Genomic DNA, 23,106 nt, shown 5'->3' with positions numbered 1-23,106 from the left:
ATTGAGAGAGGAGAAATTTGGAAGAATTTGGAGAGAGACTGCAAAGGTGTTTGGTGGGTAGATAATAATGAGAGAGGATTATCTAAAATTAATTAAGGATATGAATAATGCTTAAGAGATGATGGATTAATTTATGTGAAGATGATTTTTTTATATTTTAGGCTTTGAAATATCATAAAATTGAGGTGTCATTTGTCACAATAATTATAAAAATGATTGGTGGTATTGTAATTTAGATGAGTTTTTTTTTAATATTTCTCATATGAAAGAGAAATGATTTTCTTAAGTTAAGATTTTTATATTATTTTTATTTTAATTTTAATTAGAAACCATCAAACCAACATGAGTGCATTGATAAGAAAACCACAAGTAATAAAATGATTATCTTGTTATTAATAAAATTTTAGTTGTGAAGTTTAATGCATAAAATATATTTTTATAATATTTAATATTAAAAAATTGTTATGAAAAAATTATAATTTTGGGTGTTGAAAATTATCAATTATTGGGTTTGAGTTGTACGAAGGTTGGCAGGTGTTGAAACATGAAAGATATGGCTAAACAGAAGATAAGTTTTAACTAAACATAAATAATAATGAATATCTAAGTAATATATATTTTCATTATATAAAAATTAAAAAAATGAAGATGTTTTTATTTATAATATAAAATTACTCTAAATTTCAATTAAGAAAATATGCTTTAAATTATTCTTTAAACTCCTTAAAGTATTTTTTTCGTATTGCATAATTCAATTTGCAATATTTATTAGTAACTTATATCAAACAAAAAAAATAACATAGACATATTTAAATAACCTATATGCAATGATTTGTTTTTCTTTAATTTTATTGGTTTATTTGATACAAAAAATATTTCTTAAATTTAAATATAATCGGAGTGCTATGTAATGGTAAATATGCAACAAGGATCTTTTAGTGGAGCCAAGGGTGGTATGATGAGACCATTGTATGGATTGTGTGAAGAAGGATTATGTGTCTATTTTATAATGATAGCAACGAGTATAGATCCACAGGAAATCGTGTTCAGCTAAGCCTTAATGTGGTGAAGTGGGGGTTTCCACCATCTAAAATATTTGATTCACTATGACTTCAATCGCTTGATATGCCAAGAATAAGATTGGATGATCATATTAGGTACCAAAGAGTAAGTACCCATTTATTTTAATATAAACTTTCGACAAGCTATTACACAACGCCATCTGCTTATTACATATGACAACAACTACTACAACTACTAGTAGATGACACTGGTAGATGATTAGGGTTCGTGATTCAGTGCCGCCATGGAAGTGCAGTTCAACAAGTTCCCCCGGGTCCTCCAAAATAGAAGTGTGGGCCAAGCGTGGGAACATCAGCCGCGTTGTCTCCTAACTGATAGCATTGTGGTGTTGGTGTACTTGGAATAAGATTACTTGGGGCATCTACGTACTGCATGCTACTGTCTATCACCTTCATATTACGCATATAAGCTGCCTTTCTATAGCCTTCAGAAGGGAATCTAGCACTCCCCATTGGCGCATAAGTTACTCCTGGTTTAACCAAAGAAGCAGTTTCTCCTCCCCAAGTGATCCTGTTTGCGTAATTAACTAGAGAGTTGAAGAGGTTCTCTGGCCAGTACCCAACTGATACATAACCATTACTGTCTTCGTACCCGAGCCACCAATGTCTAGGGTTGTTAGCCTTATACACGGAAATGGTGATTTCCTCTTGAGTTCCATCTTTAGTAGAGACCTTTGGCAATATCATTCCAGGAGTTATTCTTGGGTGTACTTGGACGAACCCACACTTAACGTTATAGCAGTCTACGGTTGCGTAATTATCCGCCTGCCACACCATAGAGACATTAGTTGATGGTAACAGGGAATGATCTTTACTGAAAGATTAATGGGAGCTTTTTTAGGACTTACTGTAGAGTAAATGAAGAGCCGAGTTTCAGTGCTGCCTCCGTGATATGCTGGATATACCTGCAGTATATCCACTCCTATATGATAGAAGAAGCTAAATTTCCACGAACTGATCGAGTAGATTAGAACACTTGTTACTTACATGCCATCCGGCTTCTATAGTGTTACGTACAGGGCCACTATTGACGACCCATAACTGGGCTAGACTGAATACTTCATTGTTTTGGGTATTAATCACTGGCTTCCATACATTTATTGTCACTCGAGTTCATACTGAATGACACAAATGAAACAAATGATTATTCGCTTAGTATTCTCTTCGTTGCATACTGAATGACACAAATGAAACGTAACAATTATTTCTGTAAACAATATATCTAAAGAACAAATTCGGAATTGTTTATAGGAAGGATACTTGCCTGATGTTTTGCTCCTTGGCCCAAGGGCTGGTAGCCACTTCGTCCATACTTGCTGTTGTAGTTCTCCACTGAACCAAATTTTAGCAAGTCCTTCATGTGGACTCTTATCATTGGAACTGTTCCCAGTGGGCAACCTTCGTCGTCTTTTTCTGTCATCATGCTAATGTAGGATGAAGGCCTGAGCTTCTTCATAGGTGGAAATGAAGGAGGTTCGAGCTGTAACACGAATTCATTTATCAAAACTCCTGTAACAGAGAGTATCAGAAACCTAAAAAAATTATGAGCAAAAGGAAAAATTTGCACCTGCACTGTGTGGTTTCTGAGTAAAGGATGATCCAGAGATGGTTGTTTGTTTATATCAACACAATCGAAAACATCTCCGGCCTTGGTCTACTTCCATAGGATGAAATGGAATGCATTAACCTTCAGAAAAAGTAACTAAAATATTTGAAAACGATAATAGGCAGCGTGCGTTTAGAAATTTCACCGTGATCGTCGTCACCGGGGGCTTGTTCACAGAAGCAAGGTATTTCTTCATCCGCACATACTCTTCCACAGATACATCAAAATCATCACAGAAGCCGTGGGAAACGAAAGCTAAAATGAGTAACAACGTGAATAAACTAATATTCATCAGACGAGCCATGGCTACGGAGTCTCCGTGTAGTTCCTACAAGTATCAGATTATTGATTCTGTAAGAAAATAACTACAAGAAACTTTTCGGCTTACTGGAATGAATGAACAAAACAACAAACTAAAAAGATAAACGACCTGTAGATTCCTACTAGAACTTCTTGCTATGAACACTGAATTACAAGGTAGCCTATTTATAGGAGTGGGACGCTTAATTCCTCGATATTTTCTTGGTGGAGCGAACACAATTCTGGTGGGAAATTTATTTCTGCATTAAATAGCAAGATAGAACACGCGATCCGTTTAATTTCTTCCCGGTGGTCAGAGTAACAGTAGCAATTCGCATCGGCCATGGATATGACGGGAGTACTAAAATCTAAAAATACCTTTAACGGGACTAAGCTCTTATTGGCAGGTGATCACTGGTTTTATAAATGGCATTTACTCACGGAACCAATCTCATTATAAAACAAAAGTGATGTTATAATAGAATTATATGAATAGACCAGTTCTTTATGAACGATTCAAACAGTAGTGAAACAGGGATCATTGTCATGATAAACCAAGGAGTTTTCGTGAGACTGAGTGAGAATATTACCTTTACACCTCTTGGGCTTTCTTTCAACCATGTGATGACAGGTTGGTGCATGCATTGAATGCAAACAGGTGAGGTTTTATTGTCATTCAGTATGCAGAGAAGGTAACACAAGGTGGTCCTTACTACGCGGAAGTTACCAATGCTGGCCCTGTACGTAACACGGATGGCATGTAAGTAACAAGTGTTCTAATATACTCGATCAGTTCGTGGTAATTTAGCTTCTTCTATCATATAGGAGTGGATTATTTTTACTGTAGGTATTTCCAGCATTTGACGGAGGCAGCACTGAAACTTGCCTCTTCGTTTACTTTACAGTAAGTCCTAAAAATGCTCTCATTAGGGGGGTTAGTCAACTTGAAGTCCAAGATGATCTTCAACCGCATGACGCCCTTCAACACTTAAAGTTGTTAGTGGAGCGCAGATGACATTTCATCTGGCTGCAGGGGATGAAGCGGTTCTTCATCTCCACGGATTAAAATCCTTCATCTCAAAGAAGGCCATATTTGATCTTCTTTGAGATGAAGGACGCGCGACGCTTACTTTTCCCCTCTCTCTCCTCGCACCCCCCTCTCTCGGGTGTCCTCGGTTCCCTTTTTTTCTTCCTCTCTCCCGCACTCCCTCTCTCGTCTCCTTGCACCCCCGACGTTGTTGCTGCCTCTCTTCTCTCGGGTTCTCGTCTGCAGCCTCCGTCTCTGCTCCCTCTCATCTCCGGCCTCCGTCTCTCGGTCTTATCTCGGACTCGCCCTCTCTCTCGCACCCCCTCTCTTGTCTCCGTGCCTCCCTCTCTTCTCTTGGACTCGCTCTCCGTTTTTCTCTCTCTCTTATCCCTCTCGACCTCCCTTTCTTCTCTCTCTTCTCCTTCTCTTCTCCCTTTCAGCCTCCCACTCCCTTCTCTCTCTGGCTATTCTCCTTTCCCCCAAAATACCTTCCAATTTCGTTCGATTTTCCCATTTCGATTTCGATTTTCTTCGATTTTGACATTTGGGCATCGATTGCTTAATTTCTACTTCGATTAGGCATCGATTTCACCCTTCAACTTCGGTTTTCCCCAAATTTCAGAAGGTATGACTAAACCCTAATTTTTTCATTAAATTAGTGTTTTATTTGATTTAATTTTATTTTCAGTGCCTAATTGGGGGTTATTTGTGCATAATTGTGAGATTTAGGGTTACGGTTTGGGGTCTAAATTCTTGATTCGTGTTAGGGATGATTTTAAGGGCTTGGTGCTCGGTATTTAAGGATCCTGTAATTAGGGCTTAGGGTTTATGGTTAAGGATTTAGGGTATTTTAGGGATTAGGGTTTTTAAGGTTTAGGGGGTTTAGGGTTTTTAAGCTCTAGGGTTTTTTGGGTTTAGGGTCTGGAATTAGGGTGTAGGGTTTAGGGTTTAGGGCTTTTAAGGTATTAAGTTCTGAAATTAGTGTTTAGGGTTTAGAGTTTAGTAGGCGATAGGGTTTAGGGTTTGATGTTTTAGGGTTTTTAAGGTTTTGGGGGTTTGGTGTTTTTTAGCTCTAGGGTTTTTTGGGTTTAGGGTCTGGAATTATGGTGTAGGGTTTAGGGTTTAGGGCTTCTAAGGTTTAGGGGGTCTAGGGTTTAGGGTATTATGTTTTGGAATTAGTGTTTAGGGTTTAGAGTTTAGTAGGTGATAGGGTTTAGGGACTTTAGGGTTTGATGGTTTAGTGTTTAGGTTTTATTAGGGGTTTTTTAGTCCAATTCAATCATGGCTGAGTCGCCTACACGGGCGTCCATTAGCCAATGAAACCCGACCCTCATCACTTACGAGGTACAGTTCGTAGTGACTGCGAAGTTATATGGGGCTCTACCAGGGGTGTTCGGTGAATTTGGACTTGATGTGTGTGTTTTCTCATTGTTTAGTGCATATGTAGTAGTGAAAATAGTTTAATTAATTTTGAAATGTTTGAGAATGTTGTTGAGGATTTTTGAAGTGCTATGGAATGTTTTTGCCATGTGGTGAGGAGATTCGGGTGTTATACATATCCACCACATCGTATTCTAATTTTTATGGTTTGTGTTTCGGTGATGGGATTTTTTTTTTTATGTTCCCTTCGTATGTGCTTTTTGCATGTTTTACTCAATCGATACAAGCTATGTTTGATGTGAATCATTGTTCCACGTTCTAATCGTGCCAGCTTGTTAAACACTGAATCGTGATTACTAAAAACAAGAAACCCTCATATGTGATTTTTTCTTGGTCTGTTCACCTTCTATCATTTCTGTGGAGTTTTCTTTTCTTGCTCTCTCAGTTATTTGTTGGTTTCATACAAATGAACAATTCAATCTGCCTTGGATAATATTTGCAGGCATGCCATACAAAAGCAGAATATGAGGAATACGGTGCAAGTATTTGCCGCACAAACCCCATCTTTAAAGGGATGTATTGAAGTTGGCATGATTTTCTTTATGGCAGTTTCTTCCATCTGTCCAATTGTACACATTTCAAACAACCTTTCTTACTCCCGCCTCACCAGTCAAGATATCTTCTTCATGGCCATATACCAGTATACTGACCTATCTGCAACTTGTCATCGGAAATGTACTACGAACAAAAGGTTCGTTTCTGAGCGCAGGTATTCCCGCATTGAAGGTTGTTAAGAAGCTGCTGCCTGTACACCCTTTGTAGGTAGGGGTTTTGGGCACCGTAGACATTAGACATGACGCTAATATGAATGGTATTTTAGCATTCTTCTTAGCTGATTCAGAATAGCATTTTTTGTATTGATTTATTTCATTAGGAGGAAGTTCCACATTGTAAAAGATTAATATATTTTTTTTTTGTTCATTTCAATTTATTGAGCTCAGATTGGTATTTGTAGACCATGATCTGTTTATCAGAGGGAGTTTTGAGAATTTAAAGTGAATTATTGCAGATTGATGGGAACTTAGGATAATTTTATACAAAACTTACAAAGGCCCTCCTCCCCAAAACACTATTTGATTCAATTCACTATACAAGGCAAATGATGGTTTCCACATAAAGAGGGGGAGAGGTTAAATAAGTTTGAATCTAAATGCTTCAAGTGAATAAATTTGGAAATACATGGTTGACTGTGTTGCACATATACACACTAAAGAGCTAATCAGAAAAATTCTTAATAACTCATTTTAAAGAAAGCTCAAAGGTGTTGGGACTAATTCTTGATCTACCTTTCTACTTTCATGTAGAAGAAATTCAAATGAAAAAAAGAACAACGCTTTATTTGAATAATCTTTCTTTTAGGTTATTAATAAAGTTGTATATGTATTTATTTATTATTTTTGTTCAATTTTATTACTATATTAAACTTCATATTTAAGTCTCTGGTAAATAAAATATAATTAAAATATGCATTTGATTAATTAATTACTTTTAATTTTGTCAAAATATATTATTAATTAATACCATGTAAAAAATCTATCTTATGTTATTAATATAATACTGTTTTATTTATTAATCATATTTATTTTTTATTTACTTTATTGTATTAGTGATTTAATAGTGGTAATTAAAATATTGTTAACTCAAACACTTGGTTTAATTAACTTATTTTTATAATCAATAAAATCAATGGTTTTAAATTTCGAAGATGAAGATGAACTTGTCCACACTAACACCCTATTTCGAAGATTTCGAAGATGAACTTGTCCACACTAAGGGGGGGTTAGTCCACAATGAACTTGAATTGAAGTAAAGTGAATTGATTCAACTTCAACTCATGTTTGGGTGTTAATATAGGCGAGTTCAAGTGGCTGAAAAACAGATTCCAGTGTTAGTGCCCCCAAATGAAAAATATGATATAAAGAAGAGAATGAGTAACCTTTTATAATATACTTAAATAGAACATATACCTAAACATATAATTAACAAAAATAAACGTGGTTACTACACTTATAAGTGATTTAACGTGTAGTATTAGAATATATTAATATCCTAATTAATGAAAAACTATATTATATTACTTAATGATTATAATTTATTATAAATTAAAACAATAATTACATGTGACTAGAATAAATTATACAAAATTAATAAAAAAATTAAAAAATAACACAAGAGAATATAATAAATAAACCTAATGGCTTAATTAATTATAACAATTGGATAATTAAACCAATTAATGATTACAGATTATTATGAATTAATATACTAATTACGTGTGACTAGAATAAATTATTTAAAATAAATAAAAAATTTAAAAATAACATAAGTGAATATAATAAATAAATAAATTATTTTTTAATAACATAAGATATAGTTTAACATTAAAACTCAATATTTTAATAAAAAATAAAAAATACATAATAAATAAATAAATATATTAATTTATCAATAACATAATATATATTTTACATATTATTAATTAATAATATATTAACAAAAAAATTAAAAACTAATGGTTTAATTAATTGGATAATTAAACCATTTATGACGATGGTTTAATTTTTCCTAACTTAGGAAAAATTAAACATCGTCTTCGTCTTCCTCAGCGGCGGGCCAGTGGGCAACGGCGACAGAGGCGACGCTCCGACGGTACGCCGAGAGGGAGAAAATAGGGAGGCCGAGAGAGAAGAGAAGCTGGGAGGCTGAGGGGCTCTGCGACAAAGGCTCGGCCTCCCGTGCTCTGAGACGAAGGTCGAGAGGGAGAGGAGAGGGAGGAAGGAAGGCCGACAGGGGGGGGGGGGGGGGGGGGGGGGGGAGAGAGGGAGGATGGCCGACGGGGGGGGGGGGAGGAAGAGGGAGGAGAAAAAAAAAACACTTTGCTGAACGATCGCGGAGGGAGCAGAGATCGTCGGGAGACGAAGGCCGAGGAGAGGGAGAGTAGAAAAGCAAGGGGGGGGAGAAGCAACGTGCGTCGTGCGTGGAAAGCTGATGATTCGCAAAATAGGTAGGAAACAACTTTCCCCCGTTTTTGCCTGAGTGAATGAAATGGTGTAATCTCACTTCAATTCAAGTCTTTCTACACTAACGCCATTTTTTGATGAACTAGGTAATGCAAGGGGAATTCATTCCACTTCATTGTGGACTAACCCCCCCTAACACCCATTTCGAAGATGAAGATCATGTAGATGCATGAGATGAAGATGAAGATCAAATTTTCGTTTTGTTGACTAACCCCCTTAATCTTTCAGTAAAGATCATTCGCTGTTACCATCAACTAATGTCTCTATGGTGTGGCAGGCGAATGATTACGGACCAGAAGCTGCTATAACACTATGGCGGGGGGGGGGGTGGTGTGTTTAGTCAACTTGAAAATGAAGATGAACTTCAGCCGCATTACTCAGTTCATCTCCTGACGTCAATAGTGGAGTGCCAGACTTCAAGTCATCTCGATGCTAAAGGGGGGTTTTAGTCAACAAAACGGAAATTTGAAGTTTATCTTCATCTCCAACATGAACTTCATGTTAGTCATCTACATGAACTGCATCTTCGGACTTGGTGTTAGTGTTGACGACTTCATGTGCATTGGAAAACAGTTTCCGGTGTTAGTGCCCCAACATGAGAAAAATATAAAAAACAAGAGAATCCTTAAACCCTAACAGTATACTTAATTAAAACATAACCCTTAAACCCAAAATTAGGTAAAACATGCATTATTACGACACGAATAAGTAATTTAATGCATAATTAAAATATATTAATATAATTATTAATTGAATTAGATATTATAGTATTTAATGATTGCATTTTATTGTGCATTAATACAGTAATTACATGAACCAATGAAATACGCACATGATTAATTATAAATAATAAATAATAAATAATGCTATAGATAACAGAAACGAATGTAATAAGTTTAATTATTAATTTATTAATAACATATGATATATTTTAACCTAAAAAAATGATTTAACAAGAAAATTGATCTAATCATAACTTTAACACACTATATATTTGTACGTAATATTAATTAATAATATGTTTTCGTTAAATTTAAAATCATTGATTTTATTAAATAAAAAATAGGTTAATTAAAATATGCTTTCCCCTGGGTTCCAAACATACCCTTAATAGCAAATATTAAACCATTTGAATATATACAGACTTCGAATGCCAAATAAAGAATTTATTCGCTAACTGTACGTGCCATCCACAATTGGTTCGCCTTTCAACTTTCAACTTCCCTCCAGTGAAGTTGAACAAAATCCAGCAATGGAGCAACCACGTCTTTTCAATCCCTCCAGTGAACACCCAAAATTTAGTGATCCATATAAACTTGGTTCAGCTCCGGGAAAGCACCAGAGCTTTGTATGTTGGCAGCATTCTTCTCCAGCATTATCAGAATCATAACATGACTTAGAAACAGGTCTAGCAGCATCTAACCAAGAGTACCAAACAGAAGACCAACAAGCAGCAAGAAGATCACCATATGAACTTTTGTCAACATCCTTTCTACTCCTATGGCACAACAGAACAACCATCTATTAAACTAGACATTAAATGACTTTGGGTCTAGGGCCTAAATTATTTCTTTAATTCTAAATGAACTCTGTAAAAAAAAGCAGTGATTTTTTATTGATTGAAACAAAGTTGTAATCAAGTTTCTGCTGCATGCAAAAAGTGATACAAAATATGCTGGATTACAAAAATTGTAATGTATGTCAATATTTCCATTAATAACCTCATCATGCTTGGCTAGGCCAAAGTCTGTCTAAAACATCAATTATGAGTAAAGCACGTGTCAGTATCTTGAATAAAACCAGGCTGCTTGCATTCATGGTGGGTTGCAACTAGGGGTGGCATCGAGCTGAGCCGAGCCCGAACCTGCCTATGTTCGAGCCGAGTTTGATTTAAATATTTCGAGCCGAGCTTCGAGCCGAGCCTCATCTCGAGCCTAAAATTGTTATCGAGCTCGAGCCCACCGAGTTCGAGCCGAGCTTCGAGCCGAACTCGAGCCTCAACATACATTTAAAACTTTTCAAAAAATATATATAAAATTATGCATACATTTTACATAAAATTGGGCATGACCTCTACATAAAATTGGGCATAACCTATATATATAATACATGTATAAGATTGGGCATAACCTCTACTTAAAATTAAGCATAATATATATATATATATATAATACCTTTATAAAATTTGACATGACCTCTATTTAAAATTGGGCATAATCAACATACATAATACCTTCATAAATACTCCATAAAATTGTTTATACATTCCATAAACACTCTAAGAAATTGTTTATACACTCCATAAAATAGTCTAAACACTCCATACACTGCATAATATTATAAATAAATTCCATACAATAATCAAACACAACAAAATTAAATGAAATATCACTATCAATTTACAATCACCCAAATAAAAACTATAAACCATTATAAATTTACAAACTATAGTTATTTCTCTTCATGCTAGAAAATAATATACGTCCTTGCTTGAGCAAAATCTCCACCTATGACAAAAAAAAAAATTAAAATTAGTTATTATCAGATAAGAAAATACTCTTCCACTACTAGTTACTTAATGTCGTTAAAAATATTAAAATTACTATGATGAGAAAAACATGAAAAATCATGTAGCTGGTAGCATTATCTCTGCACTCTTCTCAGGCTGTAATCACAAAACAAATTTTTAATAAATAAAACTAAAAAATATCGTAATAAATAATTAATCAAAGAAATTCACCTTTTGATTTTTCTTTATACTGTGAAGAGTCCGAACCCAATCACTGCCACAAATCAAAGTTTGAAATGTATTTAGTACCAAAGAATAACGATACGAGTCTATTAGTCTACCACCAGTACTAAATAATGACTCCGAAGCTACTGTGGATATGAGAATTATAAGAGGGGTTAGTCAACAAACTTAAACTTTGAAGTTCATCTTCATCTCTTGCTTCAAATTCATTTAATTCCTCTACATGAAATTCAATTTTAAACTTGGTGTTAGTGTGGACGAGTTCATATACATTGGAAAACAGTTTCCAGTGTTAATGCCCCAAAATAAGAAAAATATAAAAAACAAGAAAATGAGTAACTTATAATAGTATACTTAATTAAAACATAATATTTAAACCCCAAATTAGGTAAAAAAAACATGATTACAACACAAATAAGTAATTTAATGTATAATTAAAATAAATTAATATATTAATTAATTAAATTAGATATTATATTATTTAATGATTGCAGTTTATTATACATTAATACAATAATTACGTGAGCCAATTAATTGTGTACATGATTAATTATAAAAAATAAAAAAATAAACAAGAAAATTTGATCAAATGCTAACTTTAACACACTATATTTTTACTTATTATTGCATCGTCCAGAGGAAAAACAGGCTGAGAATAGAATTTTCAAGCTTTTTTTTTTTTTTATAAAAATCACACATGCGAAACTCGCATGTGTGAACTGCACGTGCGAGTTCGCACGTTGTGCGGGATGGAGCGTCGAGGGGGGAAAATAATCTCCCCCCCTCAACTTAGGTATCCAAACTTTAGGTATCCGGGGGTTCTGTGTCGTTCTGGCAAGAGCGGTGGCCGACTGATTTGACGGCTGTAGCAGGTGGTGGTAGAGGGGTGACGACGACGGGAGAGGGTCCAGAGAAGCCGCTCTAGTTGGGGTACGACGAGGCGAGGGAGACCCTACGGGAGTCGACGGCGACGACGATGAGAGGTAGAGAAGGCGATGAGTGGGGGGAAGGATTAGGTGCGGAGGCGGCGGAAGGGGCACTGACGGCGAGAGGGAGAAGGGAGATGGAGGCCGAGAGAGGGAATTTAGGAGGAAGAAGAGAGAAGGGAAGGAGGCGACGAAGAGAGCAAGGGCGGGAGAGAGACCGAAATATTTTTTTCGGGAGAGAGAGTGCGAGACTCCCGAAAATTTGCCCCATCCCGCCGCTCGTTAAATTAACGAGTCGGCTCGCGAGCCGACGAGCCGAACCTGGCTCTGCTTGAGTTCGGCTCGTTAACCTAAACGAGCCCATTTCTGAGTTCGAGTTCGGCTCGAGGTTGATATATAACGAGTCGAATCGAGTCGGCTCGTTTCGAAGCCACCCCTAATGGTAACAGCAAATGATATTTACTGAAAGATTAATGGGAGCATTTTTAGGACTTACTGTAAAGTAATCGAAGAGGCAACTTTCAATGTTGCCTCGGTGAAATGATGTTAGGGTTTAATGATTCTCTTGTTTTTTATATTTTTCTCATGTTGGGGCACTAACACTGGAAACTGTTTTCCAATGCACATGAAGTCGTCAACACTAACACCAAGTTCAAAGATGCAGTTTATGTAGATGACTAACATGAAGTTCATGTTGGAGATGAAGATGAACTTCAAATTTCCGTTTTGTTGACTAAAATCCCCCCTTAAGCATCGAGATGACTTGAAGTCTGACACTCCACTATCAACATCAAGAGATGAACTGAGTAATGCAGCTGAAGTTCATTTAATTAATTTATTTATTTGATAAAAAATATTTTTCTTAAATTGAATTATAATCAGAGTGCTATGCAATGGTTTTATATGCAACGAGGATCTTTTTGTGGAGCCAAGGGTGGTAGGATGAGACCATTGTATGGATTGTGTGAAGAAGGATTATGTGTCTATTTTATAATGATAGCAATGAGTATATATCCACAGGAAATTGTGTTCAGCTAACCCTTAAAAATTATTCATAATTTGCACATAATGTGATTATAACATGTATAATATTCATCGATAAACATAAGAAATATATAATTAAGATGAAAGAACGTAAGCATAACATGCACTTAATACACTTATAAACATAAACAACTAATAATTAGGCTGATCAGGAACTTAGAACGACGATTATAACATGAGCATACTACACTTATTTAACATAACATAAACTTATAAAGATAAATAATTAATAGTTTAGATGACAAAGAATTGAATAATATGAACATAACATGAGCATAACCAATGCACTAATTGATATAATAAAAGAGGCTTGGTCGAACTATAGTTTGACCATGACCTAGTCTCCTATTGCATGCTTATTGTCTACCAAATTATGTGATGACTCCTATCATTTAGTTAGGATAAATTTTCATGGAGAAGTGTCTGAAGATGCTAAGGGTGGATGACTTGAACATGCTACAGTATGATATTATATCATTTGGAAATCGTTTTCCACCTGCATTCTATGATGTTATAGTGCTTCTAGCAATCCATCTATCACAAGAGGTATTGATGTGTAAACCAGTGCAATATTGGTGGATGTATCCAATTAAGAGATAATTAGCGGTTCCTTGTCATAGAATTGCATGTGTCTTATTTTGTCATATTTGTTCTAACTTATTTCATTCAAATAGTCTTCTACACATGTTGAAAAATACAGTATGAAAAAAAACTTGTCTTGAAGGCTCCATCATTGAATTGTATATTGATAACGAAACATTAAATTTTTGCTTAATATTCTTGGATGGTGTGGAAACTAGATCCAACTAGCCCGATCAAATTTTTGATGGGGATCCTAGGTTTTGGAAGGATAAAATATCAATTTTCCACACAAAACATACGAGCAGTCATAGTATAGACACATTGGTATTTATAGACCCAATACCAAGGTCATCTTAATAGACACTTTGATATTTATATCCTTGGTTTTGGCCCCATCAGCCAACGTATTTACTCAAACTGCATCATCAATGATCTGAGAATAAATACTGAGCAGCTTGAAGCACATAAAAGAATTCAAAATAGCGTTATTGTGGTGAATGACTATTATGTGATGGTGATTGAGATAATAGAATTGTGCTACTTGTATAAGAATTTTGTGTATGTGATAAAAAGTAAGTAGTTTGATGTAAGTAACCAAAGGCAAAACGTCAAGATGGACAAGTGGTTCACTAGCATCAACAAGTCTTGCACATGGTGCACTGATGACCATTTTGCATTGGCATGTCAAGACTAGATTCTTTTTTATGTTATGACATCATAATGACTTTAGATGGGTCTATAGGAGACAACCTTGTAAATTTGTTGAATATTTCATATACAAGGCAAAAATTCGGGAGCTGGAAAAATTGTTTATTCATAAAATCAAAATGGCTTACAAATAGCCTTACAGTGGAACATAAATTCTTCTGTTTTACATTCCGAAAGTCATGGTCTAAGGAATAAAAATAGTCCTGAAGGAATAGTTCCTTCTAACAATTCTAACAACTTTAACATTCTCCCTTAAACTGAATGCTTTTAGCAATTGGTTTACACCTGGATCCGAACAAACACCCAACAGAGCACGTATCTTCAAGAACACGTCAAGCTTTAAAGGCTTAGTCATTGTATCTGCAACTTGTTCCTACGTATGAAAATAAACTATCTTTACAATTTCATCTTTGTTAGCTCACGAAGGAAATGAAAACAAACATCAATCTGTTTGCAACGACCATGCATCACTTTATTTTTAGAAAGTTTGATTGCTGAATTGTTATCACAATAAATGGTTGTGGAATCATGTTGAGCATGACTGAGAGTTTCCAATATCCTTCTTATCCATATTGCTTGACAGGCACATGAGGTTGCAACAATGAACTCAGCTTAAGTAGTGGACAAAGTGACTATAGGTTGTTTCTTCGAGGACCAAGACACTGCTCCTGAGCCCAACATAAACACATAACTTGAAGTGCTTTTCCTCTTGTCTAAATCCTCAGCATAATCACTATTTGTGTAGGCAATTAATTCCTCACTTCCTTCCTTCTTGTAGAACACACCAAAATCAATAGTACCTTTCAAATACCTTAATATCCACTTTGCTGCTTGAAAATGAAGTTCAGTAGGGCAATCCATGAATCTACTGATGAGACTCACCACAAACATAACATCTGGACGGGTGGTAGTCAAATACATAAGACTTCCCACATTCTGCTTTTAGAAAGTACTGTCTATACTCCATCTCCATTTTTCATGAGCTTGAATCCAGGAACCATAGGATTGCAAATTGGGTTGCACTTGTCCATGTTGAACCTCTTCGACACTTCATGAACATATTTCTTTTGACTAATAAATATGTTATCTGATCTTTGCATCACCCCAATGCCAAGAAAACATCTCATTTTTCCAAGTTCAGTCATATCAAAACAAGCATCATGTTTTTTTTTTAAACTTAGCAAACATAAACTCATCATTCCCAGTAAATATAAGATCATCCACATAGAGATATACAATTAAGATCTTACCTTCATTTCCAGTCTTGATGAATAAAGTAGGTTCATGGTGGCATTTCTCAAATTCTTTTTTCATGAAATAGCACTCTATACGACTATACCAAGCTCGTGGAGCTTGTTTAAATCCACACAAGGCTTTTTTCAGTCTTAAAACCTTCTACTCATTGCCCTTCTGTTCATAGCCAAGTGGTTGTTCGACAAATACTTTTTCACTTAGTTCACCATGCAAAAAGGCTAACTTTACATCTAATTGGTAGATAGTCTACTCCTTTAGAGCTGTAAGAGAAATCACTAGTCGAATTGTATCTAACCGAGCTACAGGTGCAAAAACCTCAGTATAATCTACTCCATGCTTTTGAGTGTATCCCTTTGCGACCAACCGGGCTTTGTACTTATCCACTTTTCCATTCTCATTGAGCTTTGTCTTATCAAACAATTTTACCCCAACCTTCTTTGCTTCAACAAGTAAGTCTGTCAACTCTCCGTATCATTTCTCTCTATGACTTCTATTTCTACATCCTTTGCTTTTCTCCACTTCATACTTTTCACAACATCACCAAATGAGACTGGATCACTGCTTGCAAACAAAGCTTGGTATGCAGTATTTTCTTCCTCAAAGAGACCTTCTCCACTTTCGTAATCTCTCATCCAAGTTGGTGGCCTTCTGACTCTTTCTGCATTGCCATTACTCCTATTTTCTTCATTTTACTCATCTGAATGATCACCATCTATATCTTCTGTTGAATTGTCATGGTGATCAGCTTCAATGTTTCCACCATTGTTATTTATTGGAAGAGATTCTTTGTCACTTTCTCCTCAGTCCAGATCAGCCGTACTAGCTTCTTCATGACTCTTGCTCCAATCCTAACTGTTTTCTTCTTCAAAATTCACATCTTTGCTTACTATTATCTTCTGAGAAACTGGATCATCTATATGCCTTTGATTCTTCACTAACTCTGAGTAGAATACATTTCACACTCTTGTCATCAAGCTTAGTCCTCTTATTATCAGGAATATGAACATATGATATGCAACCAAACACTGAAATGATCAACTGATGGTTTAATTCCACTCCAAGCATCTTCCAGAGTCATGTTTTTAACTACGAAAGTTGGACTTCTTTTCAGAACATAGACAATCCAATTGACTGCTTCAGGCCAGAAAGTTTTTGGAATCTTTCCTCCTGAAAGCATGCTTTGAACTATATTCATAATGGTTTGGTTTTTTCTCACTGCAATTCTATTTTGTTGTGGAGTATATGCTGCAGTCAGTTGTCTACGTATGTCATTTTCTTTACAAAAAATTGTGAACTCGTGTGATGTAAATTCTCGTCCACAATTAGTGCGAAGACATCTTATATATGAACTAGTTTCTCTCTCAACACGACTCTTATAATTCTTGAAAGTAATGAAAGCTTCTAATTTATCTACCAAGAAATAAACCCAAGTTTTGCGGCTAAAATCATCAATGAAAGTGATTAGATACCTTTTCTTGCCTTTTGAAGTAGGGTTGATTGGTCCACAGATATTAGCATGCACCAGTTAAAGATTCAGAGAAGCCCTCTATGTGCTTTCTTTTGGAAATGAATCTCTGTGTTGTTTTCCTACCAAACAATTTTCACATACCGTCGAAGGAGCTATAAATTGAGGTAGTCCATTCACCATTCTTTTTCGACGAAGAGTTTTTAAGCCATTGAAGCTTAAATGTTCATATCTAGAGTGCCAAATCCGAGTTGGATCCTCTATAAGAGAAGAAAAACATATTTCTTCTTTTGGCTGTTTCTGGGCAAATAAGATGAACATTTTGTTTGAGGTCATTGCAGTCTCCATGATCAATCCTCTCTCAGGATGATAAATTTTACATTTCCCATGCTGTATGAGAATTGCAAGCCCCTTTTCTTGTAGTTGTCCAACACTTAGCAAATTAGTCTTCAGTTCTGGAACATAAAACACCTCAGTGATGACCTGCACAAGTCCATTCACCAGCATTCGTATGTTTCCTTTTCCTATCACAGTCATACTTGAATTGTCTCCCAACTTTACTAAATTGCTAAAACTTTCATCAAGCATGAAGACAAGCTCCTTCTTGCCACACATATGGTTGCTGCAATCTGAATCGAGGAACCATAGCTCCTCTTTACTAGCTTTCTTGGAGTCCACATATACCATTAACAACATTTCTTCATTAACTTCTGCATAATGTGCGTTTGTCTTTGTCCCCTTTGTTGGACATTCATATTGAAAATGTCCAACCTTATGACAATTGTAACACTCAATGGTAAACTTATCAAAATTTTGCCTACCTCGTCCTTTCCCTCTAAATCTACCACGACCTTGTCCTCTTCCTCCTGAGTGTCCTTCATAAGTAACTTTCAATGCTTGTTCTTCCACAACATGACTATTCATGTGTTGTTCATGCACTAGAAGACTGCTTTGTAGCACATCAATGGACAAGGTGTCTAGATCATTAGACTCTTCAATTGAGCACACAACACAGGTGAATTTTGTTGTCATAGATCTTAGAATCTTTTCAAATACCACAATATCCTCCATTTCTCACCATGAACCCTCATCTTGTTAGCTATAGTAAGGGTTCGAGCAAAATATTCATTCACAGATTCTCCTAACTTCATGTTGAGCACCTCAAATTCCTTTTGAAGTGCTTGACGTTGTACACGTTGCACCTGTGCCGTCCCCTTGTACTTTTGCTTCATGGACTCCCAAATATTCTTTGATGTATCCTTATTCAAAATAGTCTCCAGGACTGATCGATCAATGGCTTGGAAGAGATAATTTTTAACCTCAAATCCTTCAGCTTTGCATATGCAATCACCTTCTTTTGTTCTTCTATGAGTTCTGCCCTTGATTCTGCTCTAGGGGTCCCTTCTTCCATCAAGTCCCAATATTCTTTCGAGTGCAGAAAATTTTCCTGATCAAAGTGTTCATTAAGCTTTGGAATTGCTGGTTGAACAAAACTATTGTCATTCTTACTGTTTTTTTCACCTCAAGGATTTTTTTCTCCTCGAAACAAGCGTTGTTCTTCTCTCCTCAAATCAACACGAGGCTCTCCTTATTTTTTTATTTCTCCTCTCCTCGGAACGCTCTCCTCCTCATATTTTTTTCTTCTCCCTCCTCTAAACGCTCTCCTCGTTTTTTATTTTTCTCTCTTATCTCCGCGAAACAGGCACTGCTCCTCTCTCCTCAAAGCGGCGTTGGAAAAACGAAGACTGATCAGCCGTTCGGTGGGGAGAGAACCCAGGCAATGGCAACGTCGACGCCGGCGAAGAAATCAAAGTCGCTTCTTCTGTCCAAAGTTAGGAAGCAGAAATCGGCGAAGAAGGGTTTGCGGCTGCGGCACGACTATTTTTTTTCTTGATGTCTCTCTCGCCGTCTCTAATTTTTGGGATCTCTGGGTTTCGGGAAGCTCTGGATGGAGCTTTCGTCGAGTCTGGAGGGGTTTGCGGCAACGATGTGGCTATTTTTTTCTTAATCTCTCTCTCGTCGTCTCTGATTTTTGGGAAGCTCCGGAGGGAGCTTTCGTCGAGTCAGGATGGGTCTGCGGCCGTCTCTGATTTTTGGGATCTCTGGGTTCCGAAATTTTCTTTTCTGGAGGGGTCTTGCTCTCTCCCTCTCTCAAATTTCTTTTCTCTCTCGCCGTCTCCTCTGATTTCAGGATTTTCTTCCTGAACGGAATTTTCTTTTCTAGAGGGGTCTCACAAATTTCTTTTTTTTTCTTGATGTCAGACCTCTCTCCTTCTACGGTTGCGGCGCAAGAAGACCAGGGGTCGCCGAACGGAATTTTCTTCCTGGAGTCGCTAATCCAGCTCTGATACCAGATGTTGAATTTTTCATATACAATGCAAAAATCAGGGAGCTAGAAAAAACTGTTTATTCAAAAATCAAAATGGCTTACAAATAGCCTTACAGAAAAACAAAAATTCTTTTGTTTTACATTCCAGAAGACATGGTCTAAGGACTAAAAATAGTCCCGAATGAATAATTTCTTCTAACAATTCTAACAACTTTAAAAAAATTAGGGTTCACTCATACTTGTTCAAATCACGGATCACTAATCAGGTTATTTTTTTATGACATAAAAATCGTTCCAGTTTTTCATCTACCGGGATAAAGCCGGGGTTAAAGCCGCTTAGTCTTATGGGGGCTTCTTGGTCTGTAATTGTTTGTTTGCATAATTAAAGAAGAACACCCATTTTAAAGACGAGTATGGCAGCTTTTATGAGACTTTACGATAAGCAAATGAAGAAGACTAAATATTTTTCAAATTTGATCTCAAAGAAGATTATCACAATTTGCAGAAACATGAAATAGAATAGAAACCCTTCGTGATAGGTATACCGCAAAAGTAAAACTATGCAAGTCAGTGACAGGAATAACTGAAAATGAAGTTTCTCTGCTCAGCAACCCCATTAATGAGCTGCAACATCCAGACATGAACAATTGCTTCTGCTACTAAAAATCTTGTTTTCATCAGCTTACTTATTTCCAAGTTAAAGAATTCCATGACAGTTTCTTTCTAGTAGCAGAGAAGAATAATTACCATCAGGCAATGAGTGTGATCTTGTCGTTCATTAATCTTTGAAGGGGGGTTTTCTACTATCTAAAACATTTAAGTAACTATGGCTTCAATCACTTGATATGCCAAGAAGAAGGTTGGACGATCATATTAGGTACCAAAGAGTAAGTACCCATTTATTTTAATATAAACTGTCGACAAACTGTTAGGATCTTCCCGAGCCATGAATCTTCTCACCCTTCTTCCTTCTCTTCCCTCCAGATTGGATGTTGACGCTGGGAGAGAAACTCTATTTCTTGAACGTGGAATGGTGATGACGGAATAGAGATGATTGAGCTATGAAGGAAGCTCGACTTGGACCTCTGAGGGAGAATCCAACCTGTCTAAACTAGATTTCTCAATGCTTAATCTTCATTCCTCTTGTCGTCCCCATAAATAGGTTTGGGGACGAAAATACAAGTTAGACCCGTGGGTCCATTGGTTCACGCCAATTTACATCCAGACCAAACCAAACCAAATTGAAATACATGAAAAGGGAAATAACATAATTTAATTCCTACGCCTGTTGATAACTCGGGATGCAATGGAGTCCATAACATCAGCCCTCTCCTGGAGAAAGAGCTTGTCCTCAAGATCGAAAGTGGGGTATAGAGCTCTGAAAGCGGCCAAGGGCTCCCTTGTAGTGTCAATGGGGTCAGCATCCGCCCACTGAACTAGTACCTCCCAATCACCCTGAATGTTAAGGGCCTGCAACACTTGCGCGAGAGTAGAAAGGACATGTCCCTCATGTAGTGGGGGAAGAGGGGTGTGCAGTAATGGGGAGTCTCCCTGGAAGGCCTTCAGTTGGGAGACATGAAACACATTGTGGATCTTGGTCTCGGGTGGAAGTTGCAAGCGGTAGGCGACTGTGCCAATGTGGTCCAACACCTGAAAGGGACCATAATATTTCGGAGAGAGCTTGAGGCGTTTGGTGGTTGTCAGTGAAAGCTGCCTATAATGTTGGAGAGGCAGCCATACATAATCACTTGGAGAAAAGAATATTTCCCAGTGCTTCTTATCATAATATAATTTCATAGTATTCTGAGCATCCTGGAGATGAGTTCGCACCTCACTGAGCATGGTGTCCCTTTCTACTAAAGCCTGGTCCAAGGTGGCGACCTTGGATGCACCGGCTTCATACGATAAAAGTCGAGGCGGATCTCTGCCATATACAAACCCCAACCATGAGCCTATTACACAACGCCATCTGCTTATTATAGATCACAAAGTCAATAATGGAGTTAAGATAAAAAGATAGAGAAGGACAGGAGTAATGAAGTTGCCCTTAAATAATTGAAAGACATCAATAATATCATGTGCAGTGGGCATTTGGAGGGTCAAATTTCCATTTTTTCAGGGTAAAGGTTTTGGGGAGAGGGACCCTTGAAACAGATGCCAACTTTGAGTAAAAAGCAAGCATCCAAGGAAAAGCATGGAGAACCCATTTTAAAAGCAAAGAAGCCTTATCTGGAGAAACCATTCAGGAATGAGAGTGAGGGTGGTCTTTCAACTTTATCAGAATTTGGAATATTGAGATGAGACATGGTGGTTGGATCCTATTGTTTTCTTGAAGCAGTTTAGGCTGAGGTTGTAGATTCTACTAGCAAAGAGTTGCAGAAGACAAACAGAAGGAACTGCAGAATCAAATGCCACTGGAAGGAAATCCACGACCTAGGAAACAAGATGAGAAGAAGTAGAATCTAATCCTAGTAGCTTGGAGAAACTATCAAGAACATAGAACAATATTCAAGAATTAGTCAGCAGAGATGGCATAATATAAGAACAAGAAACCTTTTGAAAGACCAGTAAAAAAATTCAACATTTGAAGAACTCAGATCACTATAAAGGAAGAAGATTCGGTTTTTTAACTAATACTTAAAGGAACATGAGAATCCCTGGCGTTTCTCTTGGCATCGGTGGCAGAGAAGACAGTGTAAACAAGAACAAAGGTTCCCACAATCTCAGCACCAAGGCCATCACCTTTGGTGTAGCCATGGGCAACCACGTTGGCACCACCACCAGAAACCTCGTAAGGACTCTTTCCAAAGCCCTTGACAACTCCAACACCACAGATTGCACCCAAGCATTGCATCACAATGAAGTAGAGGGCCCTGGTGAGGGAAAGTTTTCTTGCCAGGAAAAGCCCAAAGGTAACAGCAGGGTTCATGTGTCCACCTGAAAGTAAGACAACTCAGAAGCATGAGATTCAAAATCAGAAAACCAAAACGTTCCCATAGTAGTCATCTTGACCATTCCAATCCGGTACAAAATTATGAGGACAGAAACAAAAACGAAAGGAAAACTGATACAGAAGAACACTAAATATATTTAGCAGATTTTAAGCCATATAGCAGAAAACAAATAGCAGAATATAAAAGAAAAAAGACAGAAAGGACGAAGTTCTTCTCAGAAAGACACAAAAAAAGGAGAATTCTAGTTCGTTGGCAGAGAAATCGTCCCAACATTCAAAAGAAGAAAACAGAAAATAAAGAGAATTTTTTTTTTAAATTTATCCCAAGCAGAGAAAGAAAAAATCTGAAAAGAAAAAAACAATTTTTTACCTGAGATCCCAGCTGTGCAGTAGACCAAGGCAATTATTAATTATTTATTTACCCGTTTACTTGAATGATAATCAAAAGCATATTAGAATGAACTTATTTCGCATATTCGGTATATGCTTCATAGACTTCATACCTATATGTGGGAGTGGCCCACGTATGACATTCATGACCAGACAATTCAATCCTCAGGGGACAAATAACCTCGGCCCTATGACAGCATGTGTGACAAGGAAAACAACGAAAGGGTT

General features: G+C 36.8%; 2 protein-coding genes across 2 annotated transcripts in view; both read right to left on the bottom strand.

The window, feature by feature from the left end:
• The window catches only part of LOC137938888 (probable aquaporin PIP1-5), a gene marked incomplete at its 5' end in the record, with an annotated part of 28,672 nt that extends 5,780 nt beyond the window's left edge, over nt 1–22,892 (bottom strand). Inside the window, 2 exons of the mRNA XM_068783981.1 lie at nt 22,178–22,472; nt 22,859–22,892. Of these exons, the coding sequence (XP_068640082.1) occupies nt 22,178–22,472; nt 22,859–22,892 (329 nt within the window). The remainder of the gene's footprint in view (nt 1–22,177; nt 22,473–22,858) is intronic.
• Nucleotides 1,146–3,333, bottom strand: LOC137939335 (protein neprosin-like). Its single transcript, XM_068784617.1, has 8 exons — nt 3,273–3,333; nt 3,119–3,153; nt 2,834–3,016; nt 2,650–2,736; nt 2,343–2,562; nt 2,070–2,188; nt 1,931–1,987; nt 1,146–1,847 (listed from the first exon to the last, which is right to left on the bottom strand). The coding sequence occupies exons 1-8, from the start codon at nt 3,331–3,333 to the stop codon at nt 1,320–1,322; spliced, it is 1,290 nt and encodes a 429-aa protein (XP_068640718.1). The 3' UTR covers nt 1,146–1,319.
• Nucleotides 22,893–23,106: the final 214 nt, after the last annotated feature.

The sequence above is a fragment of the Aristolochia californica genome, unplaced genomic scaffold, assembly GCF_029961685.1.
Source record: "Aristolochia californica isolate CCGP_79_NKW_82.1479 unplaced genomic scaffold, dmAriCali1.0.hap1 SCAF_8, whole genome shotgun sequence".
Taxonomy (NCBI): domain Eukaryota; kingdom Viridiplantae; phylum Streptophyta; class Magnoliopsida; order Piperales; family Aristolochiaceae; genus Aristolochia; species Aristolochia californica.
The sequence above is the reverse complement of the archived record's forward strand: the minus strand, read 5'-3'. Positions and strand labels throughout refer to the sequence as shown.